The 26,210-nt window shown below is 38.2% G+C and overlaps 1 protein-coding gene across 3 annotated transcripts in view; it reads left to right on the forward strand.

The window, feature by feature from the left end:
- Positions 1-26,210, forward strand: part of AKR1D1 (aldo-keto reductase family 1 member D1) — a 233,224-nt gene that overhangs the window by 24,440 nt on the left and 182,574 nt on the right. For all 3 annotated transcript variants that reach the window (XR_009551242.1, XM_060196649.1, XM_007525161.3), the window contains 3 exons: positions 578-700; positions 24,148-24,257; positions 25,938-26,103. Coding sequence is in view for 2 of the 3 variants with exons in the window: in XM_060196649.1 (XP_060052632.1) it covers positions 578-700; positions 24,148-24,257; positions 25,938-26,103 (399 nt within the window). In the remaining variant the exon portion in view is untranslated. The remainder of the gene's footprint in view (positions 1-577; positions 701-24,147; positions 24,258-25,937; positions 26,104-26,210) is intronic.

Raw genomic sequence — 26,210 nt, forward strand, 5'->3', positions numbered from 1 at the left:
TTTCTCCCTTTCTATCTCTCCTCCCATCTTAATTTCTGTCTGTCTCTATCCAATAATAAATAAAATAAAAAGATTAAAAGGTAAATAAAAATAATAAATTCTTTAAAAAAATTTAAAAAGAAAGGGATTCAAAAGAAAAAAGTTAAACTATTTTTAGAAAAAGAAAGTTTAACTATTTTATAGAAAAAAGTTAAACTATTGCTACTTGCTAATATATGATATACATAATATACTTAATATATAATATACAAAGAAAAGACTACTAAAGACCATCAATAAATCCAGTTAAGTGTCAAAATACACAAAAATCAATATACATTAAGCTAAAAAGCTTCTGCAAAAATAAAAGGCAGCCTAGAAACTGGAAAAGATATTTGCATATCACATATTTGACACGAGATTTAAATAAAACATGTATGAGGAAATCATATAGGTCAACAACAAAATTCATGCAACCCAATAAAAAAGTGGATAAAATATCTAAATAGTTTTCTAAAGTGAGATACAGATGGTCTATAGACATGTGAAAAAAATTTCACATCACTTATCTTTCTTGTCTCTGGTGTTTCTTCTACAGGCTTTGGAAGCTTGCAAAGATGCTGGTTTGGTGAAATCCATTGGTGTCTCCAATTTTAACCGCAGGCAGTTGGAGCTTATCTTGAGCAAACCAGGACTCAAATATAAGCCAGTCAGCAATCAGGTACAAGTGACCAGGGGTGTGGGAGGTGAAAAATGAAGTGTACATGTGGGAATTCAATAGTCATTTAACTAAGAATCTGAAAGTAGCTGCTCTACAAATAGCTCATCATAAGACCCAGGAGAAATCTTTTGACTTTTCTCAACTTAGAGAATGTCAGTCTTTTCCATTTTTTAATGTAGTATTAGGGATTGAACCCAGGGCTTCACATACACTAGGTACATGCTCTACCACTGAAATACATTGCCAGCCTCAGTCTATGTCTTGTCATGTTGCCATGGCCAGAAATGCAGGGTACCTAAAAGATTATTCAGAACCTGAAGGTGAACATTCCTCATTCTGCATCACCATAGGGGTGAATGCAGGCCAGAAAAGCCCCTCCCCTGGGTTGTGGGAGGCATGGTCCTTTTATTAACAGGGTTTACAACATCAGGAATTTCAGATACAAAGAAATAACTTTGGGCAGGAAGCAGAATAAGCAGTGGGATAAATGATTAAATATCTTACAACATAAGAATATAGTAACTAAATCTAAAGATAGCAGATTTAAACTCAGCTTATTAATGGATACTGCTTATCAGAAGCTTACTGATAATCCCTTCTGTATCAAAGGTTAAGATATTAAATGTCCAGGAGCTGTGGCTATTCATAGATGTTGCCCACTAACCTATGTTTGAGGCATACACAGGTAGCTTACTGGAAGCATAATCTTTCTGCTATTGGAAGAGATAGTAAATCTATAGTTATGGACATTTGATATGAGTATTCCTAAGCAATGATTTGTTTATCTACACTTTTTGCTTTATGAGGAGGAATAGGAATGAGATAGAGTAACCAGCTCTGGGGGTTGGGTAGGTGGGTGGAACATCTGGTTAAGCACACACATTATAGTGTACAAGAACCTGAGTTCAAGCACCTAGTTCCCACTGACAGGAGGGAAGCTTCACAATCAGTGAAGCAGTGCTACAGTTGTCTTTCTTTCTCTCTCCATTCATATTTCTTCCGTCTCTCTCTATCTATATCTCTATACAAAAATAAATAAATAAAATATCAAAAAGGAGAGAGAGAGAAAAAAATCAGCTCTGGCCTTATGGTGCCATACATGCAACTTGGAGTCTCACACATGCAAATCCTGTGCTTTAACACTAAACTAATCCTGACTGTGAAACTACTTCATTTTACCTTCTGAGGTTTTGCTATCTAAAATTTGGATTGGCAAATAGTGTTGGAAGAAGCCAAGACAAGTTAACAAGTTGACAAATCACACCCTTTTTTAGAGAAACGCAAGATTGCCTCTTCTCTGGTCCACTCAAAAAGGGCTGCGACCAGCTGCTAAAAAAAAGGCAGGAAAACATGCTTAGAATATTTTTCCCTGGAAATGAGGATGTTTCAAGTTGATGATGATGACATGATCCTATAACATCAGACATCATCACCACACTCTACTTAAACTGAACTCCTGGGTCCAACAAGTTCCTTTCTTGCTCAAAAAAAAAAAAATCAATTTATACATTACATTTAAGTGAGAGTTTCAACATAGAAGAGAAGCTGGTTCTCCTTCCACCCCTCCAACCCCAGTAAGGATAAACATCATAGTTTTCACAAAGTTTGACTGTTTTTTTTTCCTCTTTAGTATGTTCATGTGTTTCAGTTCCTTATGTTGTCCAGATAAGTGGAACCATCTGGTAGTTGTCTTGCACGTCATTTGGTAACAGATACAAGCTATACAAATACAAATCCTTGAATACAAACACCAAATTAAAGAGTCTCAAGTTGTTATATATGATAAGTAAGATAAGAAAAGCAAAGAAAAAGATGTATGAAAGATTAAAAAGTACTACAGAAAGCAACCCAGGTGTCTAACAACAGATGAGTGGCTGAGCAAGCTGTGGTATATATACACAATGGAATACTACTCAGCTATTAAAAATGGTGATTTCACCATTTTCAACCCATTTTGGATAGAGCTTGAAGAAATCATGTAAGTGAAATAAGTCATAAACAGAAGGATGAATATGGGATGATCTCACAGGCAGAAGCTGAAAAACAAGATCAGAAGAGAAAACACAAGTAGAACCTGAACTGGAGTTGCTGTATTGCACCAAAATAAAAGTCTCTGAGGTGTGTGGGAGGGAGAGTACAGGTCCTGGAAAAGAATGACAGAAGACCTAGTGGGGGTTGTATGTTATGTGGAAAACTGAGAAATGTTATGCATGTACAAATTATTGTATTCTCTGTCAAATGTAGAACATTAATCCCCCAATAAAGGAAAAAAATACTAGAGAAAGTTACATCATTTTAAAAGATAGAGGACTTAAATATAAATGTTATATACATAAAAGTATTATACATATAATTTATATATAAGTATTATATAAAAACAAATCTAAGATAGTCTAACGCTTTTAAAAAAATTTTACCATTCTTTGCTTGAACAACATCTATTCATTTCTTTCTTCCATTTTATATTTTAAAATTGTCTCATATATCTTGAGCAGGGTAATGCATGTGCTTAACCCAGTGTGCTAACACACAGGGCCTTAAGGTTGTTTCATATTTCTATGACTAGTGTTTCTGGGTGTGTTTTACTGTGTGCCATCTTATTGTTCCTGTTTCATTCTCTGTGACTCCTTCCAGTAACTCTTGCAAGGCACGTCTGGTAATGGCAAACTCCATTAGTTTTTTTTTTAAATGTTCAGTACTATTTTGATTGATCCTTAATACTTGAGTGATAGTCTTACAAGCTAAATTATGTGTGACTGTTTTTGTCTCTCTCTCTCTTTTTTTTTAAGTTCTTTTTTTTACCAGAGCACTGCTCAGTTCTGGCTTATGGCGGTGTAGGGGATTGAACCTGGGACTTGAGAGCCTCAGGCATGAAAGTCTCTTTGCATAACCATTATGCTATCTACCACCACCCGGTATGTTTTTGTCTTTTAAAACCTTGAATACATCACTCCACTCTCTCCTGGCCTCCATGGTTCCTGAAGATAAGTCTGGTGTGAATCTGACCATGCTGCTTTTATAAGTCACTTTCTTATTTACCCTGGAAGCTTGTAATTTTTTTCTATTTCCTTGACTTTTGATAGTTTCACAATGATGTTACTTGGTGTAGGTCTATTTGGGTTTAGGAATCTGGGAGTTTTCTCTGCTTCCTGAGCATTTATATCCTTACCACACCTCACATTTGGAAAGTTTTCTGCTATTATTTCTTTGGATATGGTTTCTGTTTCCTTTATTCCCTCATTTCATTCTGAGATCTCTTTAAATCTGCTCTTTGTTTTTCTGATAAGTCTTCAATTTCTTAAAGAGTTGCTTCATTTTTCCTGAATATTATTTTTTTCTCCTTATACCTTGAATTCAAGGACTGTGGCCAGGCTGTCTTCTGTTTCTAATGTTCTTTCTTTTCTTACCTTGTTTTACATGATGCAGGGGATTGAACCTGGGACTTTAGAGTCTCAGGCATGAGCGTCTCTTTACATAACCATTATGCTATCTATCCCTTTCTCTAATGTTCTTTCTTCTACATGGGTAGGGGTATATTTCTTTCTTGACTTGCTATTTGAGATTGGAATGCATTTGAAGTATTCTTTATACTTTGTAATTCTGATTTCAAGTTTTCCATTTCTCATCAAGTGAATCTTTGAATCATGAATTTCTCTCTTCCTTCCTTTCCATTTCTTTCTTTATTTCCCTTTCTTTCTTTCTTTCTTTCTTTCTTTCTTTCTTTCTTTCTCTATTTCTTTCTACCAGAGCACTGTTCAGCTGTGGTTTATGGTGGTGCATGGAATTGAAACTGGGACTTTGGAGCTTCAGGCATAATAATATCTTTGCATAACCATTGTGCTATCTACCCCACTCCTGGATATTTTTCCTAATCCATTTTTCCCATTAAATTGAACACTTTATATTTCTTCACATTTCCTGATAATACATTCCCTAAACTTTCTCAAATATCTCTTCTGGATTTGCATCATTTTAGGTCTTCACCATGGTTTTTTCACAACCACTGTTATCTTAGTTTTATCCACCTATTTTGACTTCTGTTATGGACTATAGGTGGTGCTTGGCTGTTTTGTATGTGAGTTATGGAGGGAAATGAGGTGCTATTAGATTACACAGTATTATGGTGCCTGATGTCCCTGAAACAGAGACCTAGTCTTAGGGGAACACGAAATGGTGTCCCCTTTCTTTCCCCAGACTAATTCCAGAAAGAACTCTTCTATGAGGTTAAAGTAATTTTTCTTGCTTAATGGATAGTCTGACCCAAATCACCAGGGTTTCTATGGCAGCTGGACACCTTAGAATTTGATATGCTTCCCTGATGCTACAAAGATATTAAGTTCCATTTAAGAGTTCCTCTGGAGGATTCCTTGGAGCTTCCTCAGAGCCTGTGTCTTCTACACCTCTAAAGAGCAGTCTAGAGTTTCTTTCTCTCCTTCTTTCCTTCCTTCCTTCCTTCCTTCCTTCCTTCCTTCCTTCCTTCCTTTCTTTCTTTCTCCCTTCCTTTCTTTTTTTATTTTAAAGACATGTGGCTCCTTTAAATCTGCCATATGGATTTGAAGTGATTACAAATGTGATGCCATCTGGGAATGTTGTGCCAGGGTTCTGCTTGAGTCCCTCTTTTCCTCCCCTCCTGCTCCCATTGTCCATGCACAATCACCAACCTTCAAATATTGATGTTCTTTTCTTTACCAGAAATCCCATATAGTCTATGAAGATTTTTTTGAATTGTTTTATTGTAATATTTGTTTTCTGGGGTAAAGCCAACTTAACACAACTAGGTTGCCAAAGCTCTACCCAAGAGATACTATTGCATATATTTTCTGCTACAAATAATATGATTTCCTTCTCAAAGAGTATAAAAGTGTTCAAGATGTATATGCAAATCCACACAGAACATACATGCATAACATATGTACATATATAATAAACCAAACATGAGTAATAGCACTCCAACCCAATTAAAAAAAAATTTCTGTGGGAAAAATTAAATGTTGTGTTTAGAACAAGCAGATGGCTATAAGTTGAGGAATTTGTGGTCTCTGAGTCACTACTGACTGAGTGACAAGGCAAAATATGTGTTTAACAACAATAAAGAAGATAGAAAACAAGAAAGTAAAGAAAGAATTATTATGATCACTCTGAATCCTGGCTTATCTTAGTCTCTTTGTCATTTTTTTAAAAATCTATAAATGTTCCACAAGGCTCAGAAAGTTACACTGTGGGTAGAACACATGCCTTCCATATTGAGACCCTGAGTTTAATCATGGAAAGCACCATAGATGGTGGCATGGGGCTTTGATGTCACTCCATCTCTAGTCTCTTTAAAAAAGTAAAGTAAATAAATGCTGGAGTGGGTGGTAGTGCACCTGGTTGAGTACACATGCTACAATGTGAAAGGACTCAGGTTCAAGTCCCTGGTCAACGTAAGCTCAGATCTACAGGGATGCAGAAGTTACATAGGCTCCTAAGCAATATATGGGCCCCAGACAAAATCAAATCAATGGGGTTTATAGTCAACAATATTTATAACCCTTTCCCATATTAGTGAGCCTCTCTTCCCTACCCAGCTTTATGTTCCTTTTCCAGCCATGACATCATGTCCCCAGACAATAATGTGGATCCACCTGCATATCAGATTTCATGCTCTGAAAAAAAACCTGGTATAGCCACATATCCTTTGGAATATAACTAAAATATGCCTACTAGCTATCTACAAAATGGAGGACCCCCCAACTCTTCATCTGCACGATTGCAGCCCTTAGGTTCATGATTGTTCAACAATTTGTTTGGCTTTGTATGTTAACTCTCTTTTCAGCCACCAGGCTCCAGATGCTAACATGATGTCCACCAGACTTCCACGGACAGACAACCCCACCAATGTGTCTTGGAGCTCTACTTCCCCAGAGTCCCACCCTACTAGGGAAAAAGAGAGGCAGGCTGGGAGTATGGATAGATCTGTCAATGCCCATGTTCAGTGGGGAGGCAATTACAGAAGCCAGACCTTTCACCTTCTGCATCCCACAATGACCTTGGGTCCATACTCTCAGAAGGTTAAAGAATAAGAAAGCTATCAGGGGAGGGGATGGGATCTAGAGATCTGGTGATGGGAATTGTGTGGAGTTGTACCCCTCTTATCCTATCTTTTTTTCAATTTTTCATTTTTATAAATAAAAAGTAAATAAATAAAATAAATAAGTAAATGCTATAAAAAGATAAAAAAACACAAAAATAATCTTATTGAGTCCTAGTTTACTTTTTCACTTTATCAATAGCATGGCTTTGTGCCTTTGAGAAATGCAACTTGTCAACTAATCATTGTTTCAGATGGTAAAAATTTATACTCCTACACAAATATTTAATTAAACCTGATTAGTTTCAATTAAATGAATATAATGGGTCAAAAATTACCATACTGTTTAAGAAACAGCTTTAAGAATTTCATTGATGCAAGTATTTTTAGTGCAGGAATTTTCTAGTATAAAGAACACAGAGAAGATAAAGGTCAAGTGCTCTTTGGGGTATCAGTGGATAAACTGTTGGACCCTAGAGCATGAGGCCCTTAGTTAAATTTCCAACTGTACATATGTCAGAGTGGTGCTCTGGTTCTCTCTTTATTTCTTTTATTATTATTATTATTTATTAAAAGGAAACACTGACAAAACCATAGTATAAGAGGGGTACAACTCCACACAATTCCCACCACCACAACTCTGTATCCCATCCCCCCCCTTGATAGCTTTCCTATTCTTTTTTTTTCACTATAATGTAATTTTTTTAACTTAAGTATTTTAAAATGGAATAGGAAATCAAAGTAGGAACATACTCACATACTATCCCATAAACAGCTTTCTTATTCTTTAACCCTCTGGGAGTATGGACCCAAGGTAATTGTGGGGTGCAGAAGGTAAGGTCTGGCTTCTGTAATTGCTTCCCCCCTGAACATGGGCGTTGATAGGTTGATCAAAACTCCTAACTTGCCTCTCTCTTTCCCTAGTGGGGAAGGGTTCGGGGCATCAGAATTCCAGGACACATTGGTGGGGTCATCTGTCCAGGGAAGTCTGGTTGGCATCATGCTAACATCTGGAATCTGGTGGCTGACAAGAGAGTTAATACATAAAGCCAAAAAAGTTGTTGACTAATCATTAACTTAAAGGCTGGAGTAGTGCAGATGAAGAGTTGGGGGGGGAATCTCCATTTTGTAGATAGCTAGTAGGCATATTTTAGTTATATTCCAAAGGATCTGTGGCTATACTAGATTTTTTTCCACCTTAGTCTGAAATCTGATATGCAGGTGGATCCTAGTTATTGTCTGGAGAGATGATGTCATGGTTGGAAAAAGGACCAGAAAGCTGGATCTGGGAAAAAAGTAGCTCCAAAATATGTGAAAAGGGTACAAATATTGTTGACTGTAAACCCCATCGATTTGATTTGGTCCGGGGCCCATGTTTAGCTTAGGAGCTTATGTGACCTCTGCATCCCTGTAGGTCTGACCTCATATTTTGTGGTCATCAGTAGGAACATTCCATGCTGCCCCAATATCAGTACCCATCTTCCTCAGGTGTAGCATAGAGTATGTTGTCCAGCCTCCCTTCAGAAGGTGGAACATTCTCTACCATTGTTGATCCAAGTTGAGGGTAATGTCTTTTGGGGGTTCACAAAGGGGTCTGTTTTGTTGTTCCTGATATAGATGACTGGTAACAATGGAGAGAGGGGTTTATTTGAGGTCTAGGCCCATTATGTCTGCTTTGGAATCTCAGGACTCCCTGACTAGGGCCCCAGCTGATAGGGTGGCCTGATAGTAACTAAAGAGTCATCGTTACAGTATGCCAGTCTCTTGCCCTTATTAAGCTTTTGTAGTCCTTGCTTTGATAAGGATAGCTTGGAAGTGAGTGAGGGAAGTATATTAGGAAATAGGTGAGGAGGGTATCTAAGACTAAGTATATACTATTTCATTATGAAATTCATACTGACTCACTGTAGACTATTGTGTACTTTTGCTGTCAGGTATATATTTTGCCTTAATTTATGGATACATGTGAACATATGCTCTATCTCATGGGACCTGATCTATATTTAGGTTTTGAGACTTTGTTGGGACTCTCTTTCTTAATAATAAATAAATATGTTTTTTTTGTGACTTCAGTAATAGTTTTATTTGTATTTATTACCTTTTTTTTTTCTTCATTCCAAGTTCTGCTTAGTGTTTTCTCTTCTGATCTTGTTTTTCAACTTCTGCCTGTGAGTAAGATCATGCCATATTCACCCTTCTGCTTCTGACTTATTTCATTTAACATTATTTCTTCAAGTTCCATCCAAGATAGGCTGAAAACAGTGAAATCACCATTTTTAATAGTTGAGTAGTATTCCATTGTGTATATATATACCACAACTTGCTCAACCCCTCATCTGTTGTTGGACACCTGGGTTGCTTCCAGGTTTTGGCTATTACAAATTGTGCTGCTATGAACATGGGTATATACAAATCTTTCTGGATGGATGTGTTGGGTTCCTTAGCATATATGCCCAGGAGAGGAATTGTAGGGCCATAGTGTAGGTCCATTTATAGTCTTCTGAGAGTTCTCCAGACTGCTCTCCATGGGGTTGGACCCACTGACATTCCCACCAGCAGTGAAGGAGAGTTCCTTTGACCCCACAACCTCTTCAGCATTTGTTGCTGCTATCTTTTCTGATGTATGGCATTCTCACAGGAGGGAAGTAGTATCTCACTGCTGTCTTTATTTGCATTTCTCTGACAATTAATGACTTGGAGCGTTTTTTCAAATGTTTCTTGGCTTTTTGGATCTCTTCTGTGATGAATATTCTGTTCATGTCCTCTTCCCATTTTTGGATGGGGTCATTTGTTTTCTTGTTGTTGAGTTTAGCAAGCTCTATATATTTTGATTCATAGGCTCTTGTCTGATATATGGCATGTAAACATCTTCTCCCTTTCTGTGAGAGGTCTCTTTGTTTGGGTGGTGATTTCTTTTGCTGTGCAGAAGATTTCTAATTTTATTTATTTATTTACTTTTATATTACAGAATTACATGTTGACAGGGATTTGAATACACACCATTTCCACCACCAGAGTTCTTAATCTTCACTCTTCCCACTGCAATCCACCACAGTTCCCCTAAATTTGTAGACATGGGTCAACCATCTTCTCTATAACTATCTTTCCACATTTATACAATGTTGCCCCTTCTTTTCCTGATTCAATTCTCTCTTTCTCTCTAAATCACTCATGAAATCATAACTACCTCCATATTTCCCTCCCCTTTTCCTTCTCTCTCTCTCTCTGGGTGTTGATGGATCTGGAGTGCAAAGTCCTCTTATCTTCATCCTATCCCTTGCTGGTAGTATGGATCAAGGTTGTTTATGGAGATCAGAAGGTAGGTGTTCTGGCTTCTGTACTTGCTTCTCCACTGAACATGGGCGTTGACAGGTTGATTCATACCATCAGCCTGTTTCTGTATTTCCCTAGTGGACCAGAACTCTGAAGATTCGAGGGTCCAGAACACATTGGTGAGGTCATCTGCCCAGAGAAGTTGGTATAGAGTCATGGTAGCTTCTGTAACTTGGTGTCTGGAAGGGTGGCATGACCTAAGTTGAAACAAGATGGATAACAAACAGGAACTAAAAAGTAGGATTAGAGCAGATAAGATAAGGGATTTTAGGCTAGAGGAAAGCTAGGAAAGCCATTTAAGGCACGTTCCTGGGAGCTTGCAACTATGTTAGTTTTGCTTATGTTTGGTAGTTAGTCTGAGGTTGGATAAGAATATTGCCTGAGAGAATGGTGTCAGAGTAGACAAAGGGATATAAAGTTGAATTAGGGAAGAGAGTAGCTCCCATTATTTAAAAAAATCTGTGGCTAGATGAATTATTTAACTCCATCCGTCTGCTCCAGGGCCTATATATCTATTTGACACCAGAGCCTGTGTAACTTCTAAGTCACTATTGGTCTGAGCTTATAGCTCATGGTCACATCTGAGGAATACTGCAGGCTGCATTCATTTCAATACTAGACTTTTTTGAGTGGGAGGGCAGGATACCCCCTGCCTCCCTTTGGAGACTGGGGCTATCTCCACTGTCATTACTTTATGGTAGAGCCAAGGTCCTTGGAGGGCCCACAAGATGCTGTTCCTTATAGAAGTGATCAGTGGTAGTGGAGAGAGGGACCATTTAGAGGTCTAGGCCCATCATATCTATATGGGAATCCAAGGATTACCAAACTAGGGCCCCAGATGATCAGGTGATATTGACCAAACAGTCCATTATTAAGTGGGCCAGTCTCTTGCCCTTATCTGACTTTTGTAGTCCTCTCTTTACATGATGATCTTAGATTTTCCCTCAGTTGTTTAGGCATTCAGTATAATTTGTTGAGCCCAGCCAGAGTTAGGTTTTGGGGATATGGGGATATGTCTTCTTTGAGTCTTTTTGCTAGGCTGTCCTCCTAATTTGCTCTAAGTCTGTTGTAATTTTAATTTAAAAGGGGGGACTTGGAGCTGTGCTGTAACTTGAAACTTAAAAAGGCACTTAAGGAGTCACAGCAGGGTGCTGTGAATGGATTTACACAATACAAGATTTATTAGGGCATTACAAAAGCATGGGACATATATAGATACACAAAATAAGCAGTTATCATCAGGGGTTAAGAGTATGCTAGGTCCATAAAGTCTAAGTATAGTTATCAAAAGTTTAGTCCCATAAGATAAACAATTATCAGCTGAGGAAAAGTTTGCTCATGGTTGTAGAAGAGTCTAAAAGTTTACCTGCTAGCAAAGTCACACACATTCAGTTCCCAGGAGAAGTAGCCATGGCAGATACCTGGAGCAACTCTGTTAAGATGAAGCAATAGCCAAAAAGGGTCACCTACTCCAAGTCTGTGCTTTTTTAAAAAAATTATTTTAGAAAGGAGACATTAACAAAACCATAGGATAAGAGGGGCACAACTCCACACAGTTCCCACCACCAGATCTCCCTATCCCATCCCCCCCTGATAGCTTTCCTTTTCTTTATCCCTCTGGGAGTATGGACCCAAGGTCATTGTGGGATGCAGAAGGTGGAAGATCTGGCTTCTGTAATTGCTTCCCTGCTGAACATGGGTGTTGACAGATCAATCCATATTCCCAGCCTGCCTCTCTCTTTCCCTAGTAGGGTGGGACTCTTGGAAAGTGGAACTCCAGGATATATTGGTGGGGTTGTCTCTCAAGGGAAATCTGGTTGGCATCAGGCTGGCATCTGGAACCTAGTGGCTAAAAAGAGAGTTAGCATACAAAGCCAAACAAATTGTTGAACAATCATGGACCTAAAGGTTGGAGTTGTGCAGATGAAGTGTTGGGGGTTACTCACTACAGACTATTGTGCACCTTTGCTTTCAAGTATATATTTTGCCCTAGTTTATGTATACGTGTGAACATATGGTCTATCTCACGGGACCTAGTCTATATCTAGGTTTTGGGACTTTGTTAGGAAGTAAACCACCTGGAGTGGAATTAGAGAGTACTATGAAAGGAAAGGCCTCACCTGAGTAATGAAGCTGAAGGGTTGTCATTCCACACCTGATGTCTCTGGACACAATCTGAAGTGAAGCATGCGGAGGTAGTACTCATTGCTTTGATTAGGCTGGGATTGGCGGATGCAATATTATTTGGTATGAATTGAGAGAAACATGCAGGAAAGTGCACCTCCCCCAAGTTTCTAGGACTGGGGGAAATACAGGTTCTATAGTGGAAATGTGAGGTTCCTGCAGTCTCAGGATTCAAGAAGACAATAGATAGTTATTGTTATAGCCACATTATTTGGTAATTGGGTTAACTTTGAAATTTCCCTTTGTTAAGATTTGCTGTATAATATACAACATCACCATAATTTATGTCCTTTGACATTATTTGTGTATAACTGTGCCACCAGTTGCTTCTGTTCTCCCTGGTCTAGGCTTTTGAGAGAGTCAACATATCAAAGACTCAGCCTATGTATTGAAAAGATTCAGTCTGTGCTTTAGAAATTGAGACATACAATGAAATTTCCCTCTCTTGCCGGGCTAGCATGGGGGTGTCTCTTCCCAGGCACATACTCTCTGGGTTGAAGAGAACTCGACTGGAACCAGCCTGAGCTGCTACTTACTCAGCGATGTGGGAGATAGATGATTCAGGAACCAAGCTCGTGGTGGGGTAGGCAATGCAATGTCTTTATTGATCAGAGAGCAACGCTTTTAAAGGCCAGACCTGGAAGTGACAAGTCGGAAATGCAAATGGATAGGAAAGGGGTGGAGAAAGGCAAAAGGGCACTGGGAAGGTAGAAACTTCCTTAGCAACTGTTGTGAGGGTTTTAACTGGTTGGATTAATATACCCTGGAGAAAGGGAGGGTCTTGAAAGATAGATCAAAGGAATGGAATGGGTATGGATCTTTCAGGCAAAACAATGATTACATAGATAGGCCATAGTATCAGGAATGTAGGGTGGAGCAGGGGGACCTGGCTTAACAATTTCCTGACATCTCCCCCTTTCTTTTTATCTAATGGCCATAGTATCAGGAATGTGGGGTGCTTTGTGAGGCAGGGAGTTTGATAATATGAGGCAAACTGTTGGGGTTATTCCTGTCTCTCTTTGCTCAACCGCTTGGTAGTAAGAGAGACTGATAGGACAGATGCACTCCTCAGGTCAAGCCCTGCCAAGCTCAACCACACAGTTTCATGACACCCTCTCAAATTAATTAAATAGCGATTTATATCACTACAAATTAATAGGAGTGTACATAATACACACCATTCCCACCACCAAAAGACTGTGTCCCATCTCATGCACCCACCCCCACCCCATCCCCCCACTGCTCCAGGATGCCTAATATTCACCCTCATCCTCACACCAGGGTTTTACTTTGTTGCCCTAAGTCAGATCCTGCTTTTAGTTTCACTTTCTGTTCTTCTGTTTCTACTTCTGTTGATGAGTGGGATCATCCCATACTCATCTTTATCTTTCTGACTTAGCTCACTTAACATAATTCCTTCTAGCTCTGACCAAGATGGGTCAGAGAAGGTGGATTTATTGTTATTAATAACTGCATAGTATTCCATTGTGTATATATACCACAGCTTTTTCAGCCATGCATCTGTTGTTGGGCACCTGCATTGCTTCCAGGTTTTAGCTATTACAAATTGTGCTGCTATGAACACAGGTGTACACAAATCTTTTTAGTTGTGTGTTATGGAGGCCTTGGGGTATATGCTCAGGAGAGAAATTACTGGGTCATATGGAAGGTCCATGTCTAGCCTTCTGAGAGTTCTCCAGACTGCTCTCCACAGAGGCTGGACCAATTTACATTCCCACCAGCAGTGCAGAAGGGTTCCTCTATCCCCACAGCCTCTCCAGCATTTGTTGCTGCTGTCCTTTTTGATGTATGCCATTATCACAGGAGTGATGTGGTATCTCAATGTTGTTTTTATTTGCATTTCTCTGACAATCAGTGACCTGGAACAATTTTCATGTATTTTTTAGTCTTTTGAATCTCTTCTGTACTGAATGTTCTGTTCATATCCTCTACCCATTTTTGAATGGGCTCATTTGCTTTTTTGTTGCTAAGTTTGCTGAGCTCTTTGTATATTTTGGTGATTAGTCTCTTGTCTGATGTATGGTATGTGACGATTTTCTCCCATTCTGTGTGGGGTCTCCTTGTTTGTGTGATAGTTTCTTTGGCTGTGCAGAAGCTTTTCAATTTGATATAGTACCACTGATTTGTTTCTGATTTAGTCTCCCTTGCAATTGGTTTTGTATCATCAAAGATATCCTTGAGGTTTAGGTGGGAAAGTGTTCCTCCAATGTTTTACTCTAAGTATTTGATAGTTTCTGGTATAACATCCAGGTCCTTTATCCATTTGGTGTTGATTTTTGTTTCTGGTGACATAAGGTGTTTCAGTTTCATTCTTCTGAATGTTTCAACCCAGTTTTCCCAGAACCATTTATTGAAGAGAGACTCCTTCCTCCATGTAATACTTTGGGCCCTCTTATCAAATATTAGATGTCCATAGATATGGGGGTTTAGTTCTGGGCTTTCAATTCTGTTCCACTGGTCTGTGTGCCTATTTTTGTTCCAGTACCAAGCTGTTTTGATGATGATGGCCTTATAATATATTTTGAGATTTGGGAGTGTGATGCTTCCATTTCTGTTTTTTTTCTCAAGACGGTTTTGGCAGTTCTAGGTGCTTTCTGGTTCCAGATAAATGATTGTAGTTTTTGTTCTATTCTCTTAAAGAAACTTGGTGGAACTTTGATGGGTATTGCATTAAGTTTGTATATGGCTCTGAGGAGAATATTCATTTTGATTATATTTATTCTTCCAGTCTATGTGCGTGGGTTGTCTTTCCATTTCTTGGTATCATTTTCTATTTCCTTGAATAATGACTCATAGTTTTCAGTATACAACTTTGTCACTTCTTTGGTCAGCTCTATTCCTAGGTATTTTACTGATTTTGCTGCACAGTGAATGTGAGTGATTTCTGGATGTTTTCTTCTTCAGATTAAGTGTTTGCATAAAGAAATGGCACTGATTTTTGTGCACTTATTTTGTAGCCTGACACCTTGCTATATTGCCTAATAACTTCCAGTAGTTTTCTGCTGGATTCCTTAGGTTTTTCTATTTATACTATCATATCATTTGCAAACAGTGAGAGCTTGATTTCTTCCCTTCCAATCTGTATTCCTTTGATTTCTTTCTCTTGCATGATTGCTATGACAAGAATTTCCAATAGTATGTTGAAGAGTAATGGTGATAGTGGACAGTCCTCTCTAGTCCCTGATCTGAGGGGGATGCTTTCAGCTTCTGTCCATTGAGTATGATGTTGGCTGTAGGTCTGCTATATATGCCCTCTACTATCTTGAGGAATTTCCCATTTTTGTAGTATTTTGAGCATGAATGGGTGTTGCATTTTGTCAAAGCCTTTCTCTGCATCCATTGAAATAATCATGTGCTGTTTGGTTTTGATTTTATTGATGTGGTGAATGACATTGACTTATGTATGTTGAACCAGCCTTGCATTCCTGGGATAAATCCCATTTGGTCGTGATGAACAATCTTTTTGATATACTGATGTATCCAGTTGTCCAGGATCTTGTTTAATATTTTGTCATCTATGTTCATCAGAGATATTGGTCTGTAATTTTCTTTTTTGTTGTGTCCCTATCTGCTTTTGGTATCAGTGTGATGTTGGCTTCACAGAAGGTGGAAGGGAGTGTTCCTGTTTCTTCTATCTTGTGGCAGAGCTTTAGAAGTATAGGTATTAGCTGTTTCCTGAAAGTTTTGTAGAATTTGTTTATGAAGCCACCTGGTCCAGAACTTTTGTTATTGGGAAAATTCTTAATAACTGTTTCAATTTAGTTGTCTGTGATTGGTGCATTGAGGTTTTATACTTCTTCTTGGTTCAGTTTTGGAAGGGTATATGTTTCCAGGAATTCTTCCATTTCTTCCAGATTCTCTACCTTGGTGGCATATAGTTCCTTGTAGAAGTCTCACATAATTTTCTGGATTTCTGTGGTGTCAGTTGTGATAGCTCCTCTATCATTTACAATTGTATTTATTTGGGTATTCTCCTTTTTTTTTGTTTAGTGAGTCTTCCTAGGGGTATGTTAATATTGTTTAATTTTTCAAAGAACCAAAATTTGGATTTATTGATCTTTTGATGGTTCTTTTTTTTGATGTTTATTTCTGTTCTAAATTTAATGATTTCCATCCTTCTTGTTGCTCTAGGGTTCCTTTGCTCTTCTTCCTTTAAGTCCTTATGGCATGCAGTAAGGTCATTTATCTGAGCTTTTTCTTGTTCTCCAATACATGATCTTATGGTTATCAGTTTCCCTCTCAAAACTGCTTTAGCTGTTTCCCAAATATTTTGATAACTTGTGTCTTCATTTTCATTTGCTTCCAGGAACATTTGAATTTCTTGCTTGGGTACCTCTCTAACCCAGTGGTTCTTAAGCAGTATGTTGTTGAATTTCCAAATTCTGTGACTTTTAGGAATTTTCTGTTTGTTGTTGAATGTTAGCTTTATTCCACTGTGGTATGAGAAGATACTTGGGATGATTTCAGTGCTCTTGAATTTGTTGATACTGTCTTTGTGGCCTAACATGTAGTCTATCCTTGAGGATGTGCTGTGTGGATTTGAAAAGAATGTGTATACCTGTTTTGGGCAGTGAAGAGCTCTGAAAATGTCCAGGAGGTCTAGTCTGTCCATCTCTTCATTTAATTCTCTTGTTTCTTTGTTGATTCTCTGCTTCTTTGATCTGTCTATGTGTGAGAGTGGGGTGTTGAAGTCTCCCACTATTATTGTATTACTATTGATGTATTTTTGTAGTTCTTTCAGTATGTATTTGATGTATTTAGATGGTCCCTCATTGGGTGCATAGATGCTAATAATTGTTACGTCTTCTTGGTTGATTGACCCTCTAATCATTATGTAATGGCCTTGCCTATCTTTTATTACTTTAGTTAATTTAAAGTCTATTGTCTCAGAGATGAGAATGGCTGTTCCTGCCTTTTTTTGTGGTCCATTAGCCTGTAGGATAGTGTTCCATCCTTTCACTTTAAGTCTGTGTTTGTCTTGTTGGGTCAGGTGGGATTCTTGCAAGCATCATATGGTTGTGTTGTGTTTTATGATCCATCTTCCCACTCTGGGTGAATTTAATCCACTGACATTTGTTGATATTATGGATTGAATGTATTGCAATGCCACTATTCAACAATTCTTTTTTGCTCTGATATATGGCAAGTTTTATAGTGATGTTCTTGTTTATAAGAGGTCTTTTAGTACCTCTTTCAGGGCAGGCTTGGTAATGGGTGCCTCCTTTAACTGTTGTCTGTCTAAGAAGCTTTTGATACCTCCATCTAGTTTAATGAAAGTCTAGCAGGTTATATTGTCCTGGTTGAAACCCTATTTCATTCAGGGCTTGATAGATATCTTGCCATTCTTGTCTGGCTTTTAGAGTTTGAGTGGAGAAGTCTCCTGATAGTCTTTCTTTTAAAAGATGGTTGCTGTCACACAAGTACAGTTTTTTTTTTAAAGAATTTATTTATTTATTCATGAGAAAGATAGGAGAGAAAGAACCAGCGATCACTCTGGTACATGTGCTGCCAGGGATCAAACTCAGGTCCTCATGCATGAGAGTCCAGTGCCTTAGCCACTGTGGCACCTCCCAGACCACCTGCAGATAGTCTTATGGGTTTTCCCCTGTATGTGACTTTTTGTTTTTTTCTTTCAGCCTTTAGGATCCTTTCTTTCTCCTTGATTCTTTTCATTTTAACTATGATATGTCTTGGTGTCTTCAGGTCTGGGTTGATTCTGTTTGGGTCTCTCTGGGCCTATTGAATCTTAAATGTCCTTTCTGTTGTTTAGTCTGGAATGTTTTCTTCCATTATTTCCTCCAGAATATTTACTTCCCTTTCCTCTCTTTCTTCCTCTTGTAGGTAATTATAAGAATGTTACTTCTTTTAAGATCATCCCATATGTCTCTATTGTTGTTTTCAGTGTCCCTCAATCTCTTTTTGAGCTCTTTTACTTCTTTATTTGTTTTCTCTAGCTCATCCTCTGCCTGGCTAATTCTGTTGTCTGCTTCTGTTAGCTTGCTTTCCCTTCCCTCAGCTTCTTTCTTCAGTTCTGTTATAGTATTAGCTTGTTCTGCTAGTTGGCCTTTTAGTTCCACTATTTCAGCTTTCAGTTCTCTAATTACCTAGAGGTAGCTTGTATTTTCTTTGAGGTTCTCCTCTGTTGTTTCCCTAATTCTGTTAGCCCTTTCCTCCATAGTTGTCTTCATTTCTATGATTATTAGGTTTACTATTGTTTGCATACTTTTCTTATCTATGGTTACTTCTGACTGATTTGGAGTTTCTTCTGGGCTCCTGTCCTGATTCATTGTGGTAGCACTTTTATTTGCTTTTGATTTAACCATTTTTATATGGTTTTTATTTTTTCTGTTCTGTCGTTCTTCAGTTATTGTGTTTTGAGTAAAACACAATACTATACTAAAGGCCTTTATGACAAGTGCAGTCACCAACCTCAGAAATTACAACAATAGCAACTGAAGCAAGGATTGATGAAGTTCAACCAATACCATTTGGCCAAACAACATCTCCAGTTCAAGAAAAAATAGCAACCAAACAAAAGAAAAATAGACAGGAAAAAAGGGTAATCAAGAATAGACAATTATCCAAGTCTACTGTCCACTATAAATTCTATGGATAGAAAGAGGATAAAGGAAGTAGAGAAGAAATGCACACATAGAGTCCACTCCAAGTCAGATTTCTTCTCCTAAATAATTCACAAGAGAGTATCAGTGAATTCAGAAAACTAAAGAAGGAGGAAGGAGAAAAAAAATTTAAAGAAAAGAAAGAATAAAAAAGGAAGAGCAGTCTACGGCCATACCACCCACAACACACCTGATCTCATCTGAAAAAAGGAAGAGCAGTGAAAGGAAAGAGTTTTTTTTTGTTGTTGTTGTTTGTTTGTTTTTAATTAGCCAGGAAGAGGGAAAAAGGAGAGTAAAGATAGGAGGTAGAGAGAAACAAGTTCCTCTCCCAATGGATAGGACACCCACTCACCTAGCAATGGAAAAAAAAAACAGTGGTTAATTTTGGCCAACCTGAAGAAGGTGGATGGAAAAGGGCCATGTGTATATAGTAATAGTTATAATAAAATTAAATTAAAAAATAAAATAAAATAGAGTAGAAAACCCCTAAAAGTCAGTCAGCATCTTGGACCACTCAATTGGCTGCAGGCAGCCTGAGTGAAGATAGCCAATTTTAAGAAGTATCCAAAAAAAAAAAAAAAAAAACCTCCAGGCAATCTTTCCCAGGCAGGGATGAGGCTCTGATTGGTCAGGTATTTTGTCACTCAAATAGAGCTCCAGCCACTTAAAAAAGAGAGAGAGAGAGAGAGAAGTTAAAGGAAGAGGCTTGGAATGACACCCCTGGTGAGCCAGGAATCATCTTGGTAAAGAAAATAGCTCAGTGGGGAGCCTGCTAGGAGCTGCTGTGCTGCCCCTGGGGGCTGGTGCTGGGGTGGGGGGGATGAGCTCAGAAATAGTCAAAGGATTTTCCTTTGTCCCCCTGACCTTTGCTTGTCAGCCCAAGAGAGAGTTATGGGATTGTATTTTGGTGTCACTCTGATCCCTGTGTTCACCTCCTACAGACAGCCCATTGTCCTACCAGATCCAGCAGATTCCTGGTTGCAAGCTGCTGCCTCTTGGAGCTCATGGCAGCTGTGGCTCCAAAGTTGCCATCTTGGTTCCGCCCCCAACTCTGTTCTTTTTATATCTTCCCTTCTCTGTGTGTCCTGCCTTAGGCTGATGCCACTGATATGCTAATAGTCCCAAACTCCTGTTGGGGTCACAACATAAGTCCAATCAATTACAGAATTAAAAAAAAATTTTTTTTGAAATTTTATTCATTTATTTTCCTTTTTGTTGCCCTTGTTGTCTTTTTATTGTTGTTGTAGTTATAATTGTTGTTGTTACTGATGTTGTCATTGTTGGATAGGACAGAGAGAAATGGAGAGAGAAGGGGAAGACAGAGAGGGGGAGAGAAAGACATCTGCAGACCTGCTTCACTGACTGTGAGGTGACTCCCCTGCAGGTGGGGAGCCAGGGGCTCGAACTGGGATCCTCACACTGGCCCTTGTGCTTTACACCACCTGCACTTAACCCACTGTGCTACCGCCTGGCTCCCTCAATTACAGAATTTATGATGCCTTCTTTAGGCACTTCAACCATTAATGAGTGTTTTGACTTTAAGTTATATAATTGCTCCTTATTTATGGATATATGTACACCTGTATCCAGTACCTTAAACCCTAGCCTAATCTGGTATCTGTTACTTAGTTAAATGACATTCCATCTCATTTGAATATAGGTAGTGGCATGTGTTAGGAAAGGTCTCACCAGATTTGAAGAGTTGTGAGGTTGACTTCTCAGGATGCTATCTCTGGTTACAGTCGACAGTAGGATTTCAGTAGCAGTATAATGTGGGGTGGCAGCATAGTGTAGCAATTTGGTTGAAGTCGACAAAGTTGGTATGGTGGTAAGGAGTCATAGAGAAAGAATTATGAGAAGAATGGGAATGTCCTAGATGTACCAGGACTAGGAGAAGTGAGGGTCTTAAAAGAGAATGCAAGAGGTTTCTTATAGTCTTAGAAAGAGTTAAAATAGCAATAATTAATTATAACCAGGTTAGTTTGGGGCTTTACTATCTATATTTATATACTTGATTTCACTATGCTTTGAACCCTTTTAATGGTATCTGAACCTCTTTGTATTTTAAATACTTACAAGGTCAAAAGGTCTTGACCTGTCTGGCCTAAAGCTATAGTTGATTTAGATGTTTGCAGAGTTATATTTTCAGATACATTTTTAGATCTCCATGAACAATTTAATCCCCTTATCAGAGTTTGATCATTTTACAGATCTAAGATATTAAATGTTTAGGCAAAAGCTAATGTTTGTACTTAGGGCCATGGTCTAGGCAGTCAGGGAACTTGAGATATTAAATCTATCCCCCTCCCATACTGTTGATATGACTAAATAGAGATAGAACTAGAATTTCACATCTTCCTGCCACCGAATGTTTGTGCTCTCCCCCCTCCCCTAGGTAGCCACTATAGTTTTCCAATTTAAATATAGGTTGTGTTGTTTCTGGTTGCTTATTTTAATTTTGTGTCATTTCTCTAATTTCCACATATGAGTAAGACCAACATGTAGTTTTCCTTTACCTCTTTGCTTATTTCACTAAGTATAATGTTCTCAAGTTCCACCCATTTTATCCCAAAGGATGTAAAATCATCTTTTTTTACTGTTGAGTAGTACTCCATTAAGTATATGTCCCATAATGTTTTAACCAGTTATCAGTGGAGGAACATTTTGGTTGCAGAAGCTTTTTAATTCTATGTAGTCCTATTGGTTTATTCTTGCCTTAGTCTTCTTTGCAATTGGATTTTTTTCATTGAAGATATCTTTAAAATTCATATGGAAAAGATTTCTGTCAATATGTTTCTCTAAGTATTTGATAGTTTCTGGTCTAACATCCAAGTCCTTGATCCACTTGGAATTTACTTTTATGTTTGTTGAAATGTAGTGGTTCAGTTTCATTCTTCTGCATGTTTCAACCCATTTTTACCAACACCATTTGTTGAAGAGACTCATCTGTCCCCATTTAATATTCTGGGCACGTTAGTCAAAGATTAGATGTCCATGGCTGTGGAGGCTTATGTCCAGGCTCTCAGTTCTATTCCACTGATCACTGTGTCTATTCATGTTCCAGTACCAAGCAGTTTTGATTATAATGGCCTAATAATACAAATTGAGATCTGGAAGTGTGATGCCTCCAGTTCTGTTCTTTCTTCTCAAGATTGTTTTGGCAATTCTAGGTCTTTTATGGTTCCAGATAAACATTTGTAGCATTTATTCTATTCTCCTAAAAAATGTGTTTGAGATCTTGATGGGGATAGCATAAGATTTGTATATGGGTCTGGGTAGTATATTCATTTTGATGATGTTAATTCTTCCAAGCCATGAACATGAAATATTTTCCACTTTTTTAAAATATATTTTTCTATTTCCTTGAATAGTAACTCATAATTTTCAGTATACAAGTCTTTCACTTCTTTGGTTAGGTTTACTCCTAGATATTTTGTTTTAGTTGCTGTAGGAGAAATTAATTTGTGGATTTCTTTTTTTCACTTAGTGTTTGCATAAAGGAATGCCACTGACTTTGAATATTAATTTTGTGGCCTGACACCTTACTATATTATCTCATAATTTCCAAAAGCTTCTTGCTGGATTATTTAGGTCTTTCTATGTATACTATAATATCATCTGCAAAGAAGGAGAGTTTGGCTTCTTCTCTTCAAATTTGTATCCCTTTAATTCCTTGCTTCTGCCTGATTAATATGATAAGAACTTCCAACACTATGTTGAATAGTAATGGTGAGAGTGGGCAACCCTGTCTAGTACCTGATCTAAGGGGAAATGCTTTCAGTTTCTCACCATTGAGTATTATGCTGCCTATAGGTTTGCTATATATGGACTCCATTATCTTGAGGAATTTTCCATTTATTCCCACTTTTTTGTGTCATTTTGATCATAAAGGGATGTTGTATTTTGTCAAAGGCTTTCTCTGCATCTATAGATAAGACCATGTGTTTTTTGGTCTTGCTTTTATTGATGTGGTTCATCACATTGATTGATTTACATATATTAATTCAACCTTGCATCCCTGGAATAAGCCCCACTTGGTAATGATGAACAATATTTTTAATATATTGCTGTATCTGGTTGCCTAGAAAAAAAACTACCAAATATGCCAAATCAGACAGATAGAAATGAAACAGGAGTGATTCAAGAAAGTACAAACTTAGAGAGTCTATCAGAAAAATAAGTAAGATATAAAGCAGGACAAACTGGTTATTAATCAGGAACCTAGAGGTAAGAGTAGAGTAGATGGAACTAAGGGTCTTCATGTAGGAAGAAGCTAGGGAGTCTATTTTAGGTATATTCCAAGGGCCCCATGACTGAGCCGAGCAGCTAACATGTTTTTTGTCTGGGAAGATGGTGTCAGAATTGAGAATAGGACTAGAGAGCTGGATTAGGGTAAAGAGAAGTTCTCAAATATAAGGAAAGTATATAAATACCATTAAGTATAAACCCCATCAATATGACCAAGGGCTCATATCTATTCATATTTAACACAGGAGCCTTGTAACCTCTGCATCCCTGTCAGTCTGAGCTCACAGCAGTCCATGATCATAGATGGAAACATTCTAGACTCCACTCATTTCAGTACCAGTCTTCCTCAAGTGGCAAAGTAGGTTGACCAAGCCTCCCTTTGGAGAGTGGGACAGTCCATACCATTGCTGATCTACAGTGAGGGCTAGGTTCTGTAGAGGCCCACAGATGATGATGTTCCTGATGGAAGTGACTGTTGATGGGTTAGAGAGGGATCTATTAGAGGTCTAGACTGATCATAACTATGTGGGAATCTAAAGATTTCCTGACTAGGGAGCTATAAATTCTTTGTGTTTGGTTTCAGGTCCATAACCCTTCTCACCCCAACCACATGCATGGTACACCCTGAGGCTGAATTTTGTTAAGTTCAATAGTTGTGTATACCTGTTGTTTTGAAGAAGAGTATGATCTGTTCATTGTTACTCCATAGAAATATCTCCTAGAAGTCCAAGTTAGTTTACAATTAACCCACAGATGGGGGATGACCTCACTGACCTTGTTTTAATTTATCTAACCAGTATATAAGCAATACAAACTTCCCTATTAGAAAAAATTGGTTAAGATTTAATCTATTATTTATAGTATGTACAAATGGATCTTATAGAAGTTTTTTTTTAATTTTAACTATGTAAAATTATGCTCATCTCCAAGGCTTAATAGTGTGCTTTGCTTCCCAATGCATCCTTACACAGGTAGAATGCCATCCATATTTCGCCCAACCAAAGCTCTTGAAATTTTGCCAACAACATGACATTGTTATTGTGGCATATAGCCCTTTGGGGACTTCTAGGAACCCACTATGGTAAGTAATCCTATACATCTCCTTAAGAAATATTTCCTCGAGCCTCCAGCTCCACACCTGTAGGGGGTTGCTTCACAAGTGGTGAAGCAGGTCTGCAGGTGTCTATCTTTCTCTCTACCTCTCTGTCTTCCCCTCTTTTCTTGATTTCTCTCTGTCCTATCCAACAACAATGACAGCAATTAAAACAACAGTAATAACAACAATGATAAACAACAAGGGCAACAAAAGGGAAAAATAAAAAAGTTTCTTCAAAAAAAGAAATATTTCCAAGTTAAAGTCATAGAAAGAAAGATTAATATGGGATGTTCTCACATGTGGGTAGAACTTAAAAAGCAAGAACATAAAAGTGAAACACAAAGTAAAACTAGGGCTGGATACCATAGCAGAGGACTCTGGGGAGGGAGGGAAGGGATAAGATGGGGGGGGGTGCTTTGGAATTCTGATGCATGATGGTACAAAAGGACCTATGTTAGGGGTGAAAGTGTCTTGCAGACACATACTATGGTAAGATGAGAAGTTTTACCTATGTGTCAACAACTGTACTATAAACCGTCAACCCTTCAATAAAAAAAGTATTTCCTTTGGTATGAAGTTTGGGACATATGTGAGTAAATTGACTGGACTGAGTATATTTGGGTATATGGTATTAAAAAATAACTTCCAAGTTATTTTGAATGGAAAAATTAGAGCTAATAACCCCCTATTCACTGTGATGTTGTCAGAATGGGTCATATTATAATACATGAAGTTTTCTTGAGAGCTTGTTTGGAGGTTCTAGCAGGGGAGCACAGCTACTTGTATACCCTCAACCGAAGACCGGTCAGTCTCTATTCGGGGAAGGCCGTCCTCTTCCACAGAGAGTGTATCTTTGGGAGGGACGCACATGGAGAGGTGAGGGAGGAAGGGGACACACGCCTAGCCAGCCAGATCAGCCGAATAAACCCTGGTGATCAATGGGGTGACAGATGTCACAGCCAGATCACCCTCACATCCACATGAAGTTTTCTTATGGTTGTCAGGCATGATGATTTACATGCTTGATACTCCAATGTCCCAAGTTCAGTACCTGGCAACAACATAAGCTAGAGTTGAACTGTGCTCTGAAGAAGAAGGAGGAGGAGGAGGAGGAGAAGAAAAAAGAGAAGAATAAAATAAAAGAGTCTATAAACCTGCTTCTCTTACTTACCCCTTATTTAGAGCAAGCCATACTTGGGTAGAACTGAAAGTAATTATGAAATGAAATAACTAAACAAATGAAAGACAAGTTATAAGATAGCTTTATTTATTTGTGGAATACACATATCTAAAATGAACCTATAGGGAAAAGTAATCCCTAAACTGATTCAGGTGCCATGAAATTGATAGTGGTAATTGGTGGGGACCTTGAGTGACCCCTAACCTTGAGGGACTCAAACCTTGGTGCTAGCAGGATGTATCCACAAATTGATGTTTGCAGATATAGTCCTAAAATTTTATCTAGTTAGCCACTATTATATCAATGTTTAAAGAAGAATCAATGCTTCATTCATTGGTTATACACAAAGGAATTTGTTTTCAGATAACCTGAAGTGGCCTAGGAGGTTTCCAGGTGACTGGGCAGACAGAGGAGGAAGGTAAGTGATGAACCTTTGGCTCTTATTGCTTGAGATAAATATGATACATGTTCTGATTTTTTTAAAGGGTGAACGTAGCTACCCCAGCTCTACTGGAGGATTCATTGTTAAACTCACTGGGAAAGAAGTACAATAAGACTGCAGCTCAGATTGTCCTGCGTTTCAATGTTCAGAGGGGTGTGGTTGTCATTCCAAAGAGTTTTAACCCTGAAAGGATCCAAGAAAACTTCCAGGTAAGAAAAAGTATTACTTTCCTAGATCGATCAGAATTCAAATGAATATATCCACTGACACTCCATCTTATTCTGTAGCCTTCTTTATATATATATTTACACTGATG

The sequence above is a fragment of the Erinaceus europaeus genome, chromosome 8 (genome assembly GCF_950295315.1).
Source record: "Erinaceus europaeus chromosome 8, mEriEur2.1, whole genome shotgun sequence".
Lineage (NCBI taxonomy): Eukaryota > Metazoa > Chordata > Mammalia > Eulipotyphla > Erinaceidae > Erinaceus > Erinaceus europaeus.